This window comes from Solanum dulcamara, chromosome 9, assembly GCF_947179165.1.
Source record: "Solanum dulcamara chromosome 9, daSolDulc1.2, whole genome shotgun sequence".
Lineage (NCBI taxonomy): Eukaryota > Viridiplantae > Streptophyta > Magnoliopsida > Solanales > Solanaceae > Solanum > Solanum dulcamara.
In genome coordinates, this window is record NC_077245.1 from 29794725 (window position 1) to 29806291 (window position 11567).

At 39.7% G+C, this 11567-nt stretch overlaps 1 protein-coding gene across 1 annotated transcript; it reads left to right on the forward strand.

Moving 5' to 3' along the window:
• Positions 1–4381: 4381 nt before the first annotated feature.
• LOC129903638 (pistil-specific extensin-like protein) lies at positions 4382–10467 on the forward strand. The gene is made up of 3 exons (XM_055979186.1): positions 4382–4535; positions 8751–8809; positions 10303–10467. The coding sequence occupies exons 1-3, from the start codon at positions 4382–4384 to the stop codon at positions 10465–10467; spliced, it is 378 nt and encodes a 125-aa protein (XP_055835161.1).
• The last annotated feature ends 1100 nt before the right edge of the window (positions 10468–11567 follow it).

Sequence of the window (11567 nt, forward strand, 5' to 3'; positions counted from 1 at the left end):
CTCTATTCATTAGGTTTATGAACACAATCGATGCATTAGTCAACCTAAAACACATCACTACAAACTCAAAGTGACCATACCTTGTTCAGAAAGACATCTTGGGTGTCACACTCCCTCACCCTTAGTTGGTGATAGCCATACCAAAGGTCGATCTTAGAGAAGTGGCTTTCCCCTTGCAACTAATTAAACAATTCATCTATTCTAGGGATTAGGTATTTGTTCTTAATGGTCACCTTATTCAATTGCCGGTAGTCTATGCATATTCAGAGCGACCCATCCTTTTTTTTACAGATAGAACTGGAGCACCCTATGAAAAAATACTTGTACTTATGAACCTCTTTTCTAACAAATCTTTTAATTGTTCCTTCAACTCCTTTAATTCTTCTGGAGCCATCTGGTAAGGAGTAATAGAGATAGGTCGGGTATCAGGGAGGAGATCGATACCAAAATTAACTTTTCTTTTGGGAGGGACATCGGGAAGGTCATTGGGAAAGACATAAGGAAACTTATTAACTATGGGGACAGACTCAAGAGGAGGACTTTTGGAGTCGACATCCCTAACCCTCACTATGTGGTAAATACAGCCCTTAGAAATTAATTTTCGGGCCTTAAGACAAGAGATGAACTTACCCTTCACCACCAAATCATGACCCTCCCATTCAAGAATAGACTTATTTTGAAATTGGAACTTGAATCAATAAGTCATACAATCTATGGAAGCATAACATGCATGTAACCAATCCATTCCAAGTATAAAATCGAAATCCCCTATGTCAAGCTCTATTAAATCACAAGGGATAACTTTATGCATGATGGACACCGGACAACCCTTATAGACTGTTCTAGCCACAACCGACTCACCTACGGGGGTAGACACCAAATAAAGCTCCACTAACATTTCGGGCAAGATACCCAACCTATTAGCTAAGAAGGGGGTAACAAATGACAAGTTTAAACCTGGGTCCAACAATGCATATATATCAAAAGAAAAGAACTTTAATATACTGGTAACAATATTTGGTGCTTCCTCGACCTCTTGTCTCCCATGCAACACATATAAATGGTTGGTATGTTGGCCACCTCTGTGTGCTTTTTGTCCATGAGCAACTTGGCCTTGAGGCAATCTATATGAATTTGGAGCCATATGGCTTTTTTGACTTTGAAAGTTCAACCTATTGTTGACTTTGGCCAACATTTTTGGAAAATGCACTTTGATGGATCTTCTAACAGTGCGGTTAGCTCTAGAACATCAATTTTAGTCTAGACCAAACTTTTGATTTATTCTCGAGACTTTTGGGTTCAATTTGACTCCCTTGGTGGATTTCGGTGTTTAGAGGTGGGACTCACATTTTATTGTAATGATTTCTAATGGAAATTTTAACTACATCGTCGAGTCCAAAATATCATTTTCAATCATATTCCATATACGGTTTGTGTTTTTCTGACTCTAGACGAGGCCGGAGCATCAGAACCAAGGATTGGTAATTGCTGAAATCTAGTGGTGCACTGGTGCACCGTATCTGGTGCACCCTTACCTCTATTAAAGCAACCAATTTCAACATTTACTTGAAAATTAGCTTCACTTCATACCTCGATTTCTCTTTTATTTCAAGCTCAAATTTGGCGATCTAAAGGTTCAAGTTCAATATATTTTCTTGGGAAATCTAATGGTGAGCTTGAAAATGGGAGGATATTCTTCATGTTAGGTAAGAAATCGAATTTAGCTATTGCTCTAGTGATTTTCGGAGTTGTATTTTATTGAAATTGTGGAGGTTGTAACTTGATCAATTGAAACCCGATTTAAGTGATTTTTGAGGCTAGATGGTGGGGTTTTTTGCAAAGATCATCATAGTGTTATTTGTTTGGGTTTGAAAGGTCTCGGTTATTCCAAATTAGATGATCAAGAAGCTGCTATTTTTGATCTTTTATTCAAAGTTTGCTAATTATGATTGCATGCTCATCCTCCGTAGTTTCCCACCCCAAATTATTTTATATTGTTGATTTGTGAGCATGGTGTGACACTTAGAACCTATTTTGGGGTAAAATAAGGAATTCCATACACGGTTCCCACATTTCCTTTTTTAGACCCAGAAATTGATCTATTTCTTAAAATCATGAAATTAGTGTCTAAATGACCATTATGATGTTGTGATTCTATTTTTGACAGTGTGGCAGCGTTTTGAGGTCATTCAAAAGGGAAAAGCACTAGCATAATGATTTGGAGCTTGCGTGTTTGGACTACATGTATGCTACGACTTTTCTTTCTATATATTGAGTTGGAATGTGTGAAATAATATTGAGATTGATGGACTTTGGGTTGGGTAGTTTATTTGTATATCTTAGGTGTTAGAAATTACGGTTAGTCTTTTTATTGGGTGTTTGGGTATCTGGAAGCATGTATATCTTGCCATTATTCATCGGTATTGTTAGGGGAGTTGAATGAGCATGTTGTTGATATTGTGGATCATGTTGGCCTTATTATTGATTGTAAACTTGTTGTAGTTGCCCCGACGTCGCTCTAACAGACTTAGATCCTTATAGAATATTATAGCGGGATACTGCCTAGTAGTCGGCCTTAGCTAGGTGATACCTTTTCTCTTAATAGCACCCTCATCTTTAACTCAGTGTGATCATGACTTCTAGATGCGTCAACAATACTAGATTTCTTGACTATTTGGCTTTGGCTCCGGTTCAAGTTTTGGCTACATATCAGTTGGTAAATTAGGGAGGAAAATCTCAGTACTGTTGTTCTGTAGTTAGAAAGAAGAATATTAAGTACCATGAGATAAATTATCTGCGAGTATCCAGGTAACTAGTACCGACCTCTGTTCTGAATAATAGGGAGCATTTTGGTACCAAGCCATGGCCTCTACCGGCCTGTTAGTATGACAAGCTTCCAGGTACCCAGTCCCGGCCTCGATTATACCTATATATTATGGTGAGCATCCAAGTACCCAGTCTCGGCCTCGACCTCACTTAGATATTATGGCGAGCATTCGGGTATCCAATCCCGGCCTTAGCCACGTTGGACATTCGGGTGAGCATCTGGGTCCTAATCCTAGTCTCGACCCCTAAGGAAACCCTAGTTCATTAACTCTTGGAGATTCAGGGTTTGGAAATAATGCAGTTCTTCAGTTCCTGACATTGTAAATTCTTAGTTCCCATCTTTGGTAGTTATAGTTACTATGTGTACTCGGTGGGCTTATGGGGGTTCATCCGAATTTTTATTTAACTTGCACACGAGTGTACCTACTGGGCTTATAGGGTCCAGCTGGGTATAGTTAGCTATAGTTCTCATAGATAGTACTCGTTTTTCACTTTAGATGCTTATATTGATTCCTATTTAGGCTTATTCCTCTTTTTCATAATGTTTTTACCTCTTCTGTTCAGTTGACATTTGATGCCTACTGGGTACCTATTGTCTTGGTACTTATACTGCACTCTGCATCTACTTTCGTGATGCAAGACCGAGCACCAGCTATCGTCATTGATAGATCGAGCCTATTATAGTCATCTTCAGAGACCATGGTGAGCATTTGGCATTTTGGATCACTTATGTGTCCTTCAGTATGGCTGGTCCGTCTTTTATCTTTTTGAGACTAGACAGTTGTTGTAAATATTTCCGGTCCACTTTTGGGACTTTTACTCGTCTTTTATCTTGTAGCAGCTCTGTACTTGTGACTTTAAGGTTCTGGGAGGGATCTTTAGATATTTATATCATATTTTGGGTTACTTCTGCTAATTTATTCTACTTACTTTTAGACTTCGCCACTCTTGTTTAGTTTCTGCCCTCAAACCCATTACTTGGAGTTCTACTTTACGGGTTAGCTTACCTACTGGTGGTTTATAGTTGGAGCTATCCTAACTTGAGAAATCAGATCGTGACAAGTTGGTATCAGAGCCCCAGGTTCATTGGTCTCACTATAGAGATAACGTCTAGTCTAGTCTCGTGGAAAGGTTGCAGAGACATACATAACTTATCTTCGGGAGGCTATAAGTTGTCATTAGAAACGATCTCTATATTGCTTCATTTCATGCATTCTTATGTTTTATTAGGTTCCTGAAATCCTATTTGTTTTGATGTTTCATAGGGATGGTTTGTACATGTAATGTTTTGATTGAGTAGACATCAAACGAGAATGAACTCTGAATCTGTCCCCCTAAAAATTTGTAAAAACCGGAGATGATGACTCACCAGCACTGGGTAGCCTAGAGGCTGGCCCCGTGGAATAGGAAAGGGATAGTACCTGCTCCTAACTCAGAGGTAGAGCTGGAGCTGGTAGAGGAGCAGCAAGACGCTTTCATTCCTCCTTAGTTGGAAGGGCTATCACTAGCAGCACAACCCCCAGCCGCACCAGTTAGGAGCCTAACACTATAGGCAATGATTGTACAGCTCCTCGCGGCTATTGGGGTTGGAACACAAGCCCCGGCTCTAGTAGTAGGTGTACCAGTACCGATGGATCTTCCCTCCCAGCCAGCACCTGAGATTCAGCCACCTCCACCAGTTATTGCACACCCACCAGCAGTTCTGGACGGTATGATGTCATTACAGGAGTGAAAGATATTAGGGGTTTGTTCTTGAAAACTAATTTGCTCTCAACTTGATCACTGAATTATAGGTTTCATTTGTTCTTGGGCATATAAATGTATCCAAGATCATAATTCGGACATTTGGACATGAACTTTGCTATGTCCTACTTCATGACACCCTACCAGTAGAACTCCTTTAAGTCTTAGAACATTTTTGTTAAACCGAGATAAATGTAGTATGAAGCATTATGAGCCTTCATCAAGATCAAATTCCTTAGGCCACCCACATATGGAACACATAACCGATCTTGGTAGTATAACACCCCATCTCCCCCTTGAGAAATGATTTCTACCAGGTTTTCCTTCACTAGATTTTTCAACTCAACAAGTGTCGGGTCAGGGTCTTGTTTTGACTTGCCATCCACCACCAAAGAGGATTCAGACCCATTTTGGACAACCATACCACCATCATTTGTACCACACAGCTTCACCCCTAGTCTAGCCAACTGGTGAACGTCTTTTACCAACTCCCTCTTCCCTTCATCAACAAGGTCTACACTCCCCATAGACACTCTACTAAGTGTATCGGCAACCACATTGGCTTAATCGGATGATAGTACATACTCAAATATTTGTCGTTTAGTAGTTCTAGCCACCTTTGCCTTAGATTAAGGTCCTTTTGGGTGAACACATATTGAAGACTTTTATGATTGGTAAACACATCCACATGAACTCTATAGAGGTAATGCCGCCAAATCTTCAAAGAAAAACAATGGCCACCAACTCAATATCATGGGTAGGGTAGTTATGTTCGTGTACCTTCAATTTCCTAGAAGAATAGGCTATAACCTTTCCATTTTGCATCAAGATACAACCCAAACCAATCTTCAAAGAATTACAATAAACCATTAAGCCTTGTAAACCTTCCGATAGTGTTAGAATAGGAGCGGAGGTAAGCCGATCCTTTAAAGTTTGGAAACTCTTTTCACACTCATCCGTCCATATGCATTTTGCTTTCTTTTGAGTCAATTTCTTCATAGGAGATGAGAAGGAAGAAAATCCTTCTACGAACCTTCTATAGTACCCGGCTAGACCCAAGGAGCTTCTAATGTCCGAAGAAAACAATGGTTTAGGCAAATTCTTGACGGTCTTCATTTTCTTAGGATCTAATTTGATCCCATCAACGGACACTATGTGACCAAGAAATGCCAACTCCTTCAACCAAAACTCACACTTACTAAATTTTTCAAATAATTGCCAATCCCTCATTGTTTGGAGCACAACCCTTAAATGATCTTTATGTTCTTCCGCATTTCGAGAGTAGATCAAAACATTATCATAGAAGACCACAACAAAAGTATAAAGGTAGGGTTTGAAAACTCTATTCATTAGGTTTATGAACACAATCGATGCATTAGTCAACCTAAAACACATCACTACAAACTCAAAGTGACCATACCTTGTTCAGAAAGACATCTTGGGTGTCACACTCCCTCACCCTTAGTTGGTGATAGCCATACCAAAGGTCGATCTTAGAGAAGTGGCTTTCCCCTTGCAACTAATTAAACAATTCATCTATTCTAGGGATTAGGTATTTGTTCTTAATGGTCACCTTATTCAATTGCCGGTAGTCTATGCATATTCAGAGCGACCCATCCTTTTTTTTACAGATAGAACTGGAGCACCCTATGAAAAAATACTTGTACTTATGAACCTCTTTTCTAACAAATCCTTTAATTGTTCCTTCAACTCCTTTAATTCTTCTGGAGCCATCTGGTAAGGAGTAATAGAGATAGGTCGGGTATCAGGGAGGAGATCGATACCAAAATTAACTTTTCTTTTGGGAGGGACATCGGGAAGGTCATTGGGAAAGACATAAGGAAACTTATTAACTATGGGGACAGACTCAAGAGGAGGACTTTTGGAGTCGACATCCCTAACCCTCACTATGTGGTAAATACAGCCCTTAGAAATTAATTTTCGGGCCTTAAGACAAGAGATGAACTTACCCTTCACCACCAAATCATGACCCTCCCATTCAAGAATAGACTTATTTTGAAATTGGAACTTGAATCAATAAGTCATACAATCTATGGAAGCATAACATGCATGTAACCAATCCATTCCAAGTATAAAATCGAAATCCCCTATGTCAAGCTCTATTAAATCACAAGGGATAACTTTATGCATAATGGACACCGGACAACCCTTATAGACTGTTCTAGCCACAACCGACTCACCTACCGGGGTAGACACCAAATAAAGCTCCACTAACATTTCGGGCAAGATACCCAACCTATTAGCTAAGAAGGGGGTAACAAATGACAAGTTTAAACCCGGGTCCAACAATGCATATATATCAAAAGAAAAGAACTTTAATATACTGGTAACAATATTTGGTGCTTCCTCGACCTCTTTTCTCTCATGCAACACATATAAATGGTTGGTATGTTGGCCACCTCTGTGTGCTTTTTGTCCATGAGCAACTTGGCCTTGAGGCAATCTATATGAATTTGGAGCCATATGGCTTTTTTGACTTTGAAAGTTCAACCTATTGTTGACTTTGGCCAACATTTTTGGAAAATGCACTTTGATGGATCTTCTAATAGTGCGGTTAGCTCTAGAACATCAATTTTAGTCTAGACCAAACTTTTGTTTTATTCTCGAGACTTTTGGGTTCAATTTGACTCCCTTGGTGGATTTCGGTGTTTAGAGGTGGGACTCACATTTGATTGTAATGATTTCTAATGGAAATTTTGACTACATCGTCGAGTCCAAAATATCATTTTCAATCATATTCCATATACGGTTTGTGTTTTTCTGACTCTAGACGAGGCCGGAGCATCAGAACCAAGGATTGGTAATTGCTGAAATCTAGTGGTGCACTGGTGCACCGTATCTGGTGCACCCTTACCTCTATTAAAGCAACCAATTTCAACATTTACTTGAAAATTAGCTTCACTTCATACCTCGATTTCTCTTTTATTTCAAGCTCAAATTTGGCGATCTAAAGGTTCAAGTTCAATATATTTTCTTGGGAAATCTAATGGTTAGCTTGAAAATAGGAGGATATTCTTCATGTTAGGTAAGAAATCGAATTTAGCTATAGCTCTAGTGATTTTCGGAGTTGTATTTTATTGAAATTGTGGAGGTTGTAACTTGATCAATTTAAACCCGATTTAAGTGATTTTTGAGGCTAGATGGTGGGGTTTTTCGCAAAGATCGTCATAGTGTTATTTGTTTGGGTTTGAAGGGTCTTGGTTATTCCAAATTAGATGATCAAGAAGCTGCTATTTTTGATCTTTTATTCAAAGTTTGCTAATTATGATTGCATGCTCATCCTCCGTAGTTTCCCACCCCAAATTATTTTATATTGTTGATTTGTGAGCATGGTGTGACACTTAGAACCTATTTTGGGGTAAAATAAGGAATTCCATACACGGTTCCCACATTTCCTTTTTTAGACCCAGAAATTGATCTATTTCTTAAAATCATGAAATTAGTGTCTAAATGACCATTATGATGTTGTGATTCTATTTTTGACAGTGTGGCAGCGTTTTGAGGTCATTCAAAAGGGAAAAGCACTAGCATAATGATTTGGAGCTTGCGTGTTTGGACTACATGTATGCTACGACTTTTCTTTCTTTATATTGAGTTGGAATGTGTGAAATAATATTGAGATTGATGGACTTTGGGTTGGGTAGTTTATTTGTATATCTTAGATGTTAGAAATTACGGTTAGTCTTTTTATTGGGTGTTTGGATATCTGGAAGCATGTATATCTTGCCATTATTCATCGGTATTGTTAGGGGAGTTGAATGAGCATGTTGTTGATATTGTGGATCATGTTGGCCTTATTATTGATTGTAAACTTGTTGTAGTTGCCCCGACGTCGCTCTAACAGACTTAGATCCTTATAGAATATTATAGCGGGATACTGCCTAGTAGTCGGCCTTAGCTAGGTGATACCTTTTCTCTTAATAGCACCCTCATCTTTAACTCAGTGTGATCATGACTTCTAGATGCGTCAACAATACTAGATTTCTTGACTATTTGGCTTTGGCTCCGGTTCAAGTTTTGGCTACATATCAGTTGGTAAATTAGGGAGGAAAATCTCAGTACTGTTGTTCTGTAGTTGGAAAGAAGAATATTAAGTACCATGAGATAAATTATCTGCGAGTATCCAGGTAACTAGTACCGACCTCTGTTCTGAATAATAGGGAGCATTTTGGTACCAAGCCATGGCCTCTACCGGCCTGTTAGTATGACAAGCTTCCAGGTACCCAGTCCCGGCCTCGATTATACCTATATATTATGGTGAGCATCCAAGTACCCAGTCTCGGCCTCGACCTCACTTAGATATTATGGCGAGCATTCGGGTATCCAATCCCGGCCTTAGCCACGTTGGACATTCGGGTGAGCATCTGGGTCCTAATCCTAGTCTCGACCCCTAAGGAAACCCTAGTTCATTAACTCTTGGAGATTCAGGGTTTGGAAATGATGCAGTTCTTCGGTTCCTGACATTGTAAATTCTTAGTTCCCATCTTTGGTAGTTATAGTTACTATGTGTACTCGGTGGGCTTATGGGGGTTCATCCGAATTTTTATTTAACTTGCACACGAGTGTACCTACTGGGCTTATAGGGTCCAGCTGGGTATAGTTAGCTATAGTTCTCATAGATAGTACTCGTTTTTCACTTTAGATGCTTATATTGATTCCTATTTAGGCTTATTCCTCTTTTTCATAATGTTTTTACCTCTTCTGTTCAGTTGACTTTTGATGCCTACTGGGTACCTATTGTCTTGGTACTTATACTGCACTCTGCATCTACTTTCGTGATGCAAGACCGAGCACCAGCTATCGTCATTGATAGATCGAGCCTATTATAGTCATCTTCAGAGACCATGGTGAGCATTTGGCATTTTGGATCACTTATGTGTCCTTCAGTATGGCTGGTCCGTCTTTTATCTTTTTGAGACTAGACAGTTGTTGTAAATATTTCCGGTCCACTTTTGGGACTTTTACTCGTCTTTTATCTTGTAGCAGCTCTGTACTTATGACTTTAAGGTTCTGGGAGGGATCTTTAGATATTTATATCATATTTTGGGTTACTTCTGCTAATTTATTCTACTTACTTTTAGACTTCGCCACTCTTGTTTAGTTTCTGCCCTCAAACCCATTACTTGGAGTTCTACTTTACGGGTTAGCTTACCTACTGGTGGTTTATAGTTGGAGCTATCCTAACTTGAGAAATCAGATCGTGACAAGTTGGTATCAGAGCCCCAGGTTCATTGGTCTCACTATAGAGATAACGTCTAGTCTAGTCTCGTGGAAAGGTTGCAGAGACATACATAACTTATCTTCGGGAGGCTATAAGTTGTCATTAGAAACGATCTCTATATTGCTTCATTTCATGCATTCTTATGTTTTATTAGGTTCCTGAAATACTATTTGTTTTGATGTTTCATAGGGATGGTTTGTACATGTAATGTTTTGATTGAGTAGACATCAAACGAGAATGAACTCTGAATCTGTCCCCCTAAAAATTTGTAAAAACCGGAGATGATGACTCACCAGCACTGGGTAGCCTAGAGGCTGGCCCCGTGGAATAGGAAAGGGATAGTACCTGCTCCTAACTCAGAGGTAGAGCTGGAGCTGGTAGAGGAGCAGCAAGACGCTTTCATTCCTCCTTAGTTGGAAGGGCTATCACTAGCAGCACAACCCCCAGCCGCACCAGTTAGGAGCCTAACACTATAGGCAATGATTGTACAGCTCCTCGCGGCTATTGGGGTTGGAACACAAGCCCCGGCTCTAGTAGTAGGTGTACCAGTACCGATGGATCTGCCCTCCCAGCCAGCACCTGAGATTCAGCCACCTCCACCAGTTATTGCACACCCACCAGCAGTTCTGGACGGTATGATGTCATTACAGGAGTGAAAGATATTAGGGGTTTGTTCTTGAAAACTAATTTGCTCTCAACTTGATCACTGAATTATAGGTTTCATTTGTTCTTGGGCATATAAATGTATCCAAGATCATAATTCGGACATTTGGACATGAACTTTGCTATGTCCTACTTCATGACACCCTACCAGTAGAACTCCTTTAAGTCTTAGAACATTTTTGTTAAACCGAGATAAATGTAGTATGAAGCATTATGAGCCTTCATCAAGATCAAATTCCTTAGGCCACCCACATATGGAACACATAACCGATCTTGGTAGTATAACACCCCATCTCCCCCTTGAGAAATGATTTCTACCAGGTTTTCCTTCACTAGATTTTTCAACTCAACAAGTGTCGGGTCAGGGTCTTGTTTTGACTTGCCATCCACCACCAAAGAGGATTCAGACCCATTTTGGACAACCATACCACCATCATTTGTACCACACAGCTTCACCCCTAGTCTAGCCAACTGGTGAACGTCTTTTACCAACTCCCTCTTCCCTTCATCAACAAGGTCTACACTCCCCATAGACACTCTACTAAGTGTATCGGCAACCACATTGGCTTAATCGGATGATAGTACATACTCAAATATTTGTCGTTTAGTAGTTCTAGCCACCTTTGCCTTAGATTAAGGTCCTTTTGGGTGAACACATATTGAAGACTTTTATGATTGGTAAACACATCCACATGAACTCTATAGAGGTAATGCCGCCAAATCTTCAAAGAAAAACAATGGCCACCAACTCAATATCATGGGTAGGGTAGTTATGTTCGTGTACCTTCAATTTCCTAGAAGAATAGGCTATAACCTTTCCATTTTGCATCAAGATACAACCCAAACCAATCTTCAAAGAATTACAATAAACCATTAAGCCTTGTAAACCTTCCGATAGTGTTAGAATAGGAGCGGAGGTAAGCCGATCCTTTAAAGTTTGGAAACTCTTTTCACACTCATCCGTCCATATGCATTTTGCTTTCTTTTGAGTCAATTTCTTCATAGGAGATGAGAAGGAAGAAAATCCTTCTACGAACCTTCTATAGTACCCGGCTAGACCCAAGGAGCTTCTAATGTCCGAAGAAAACAATGG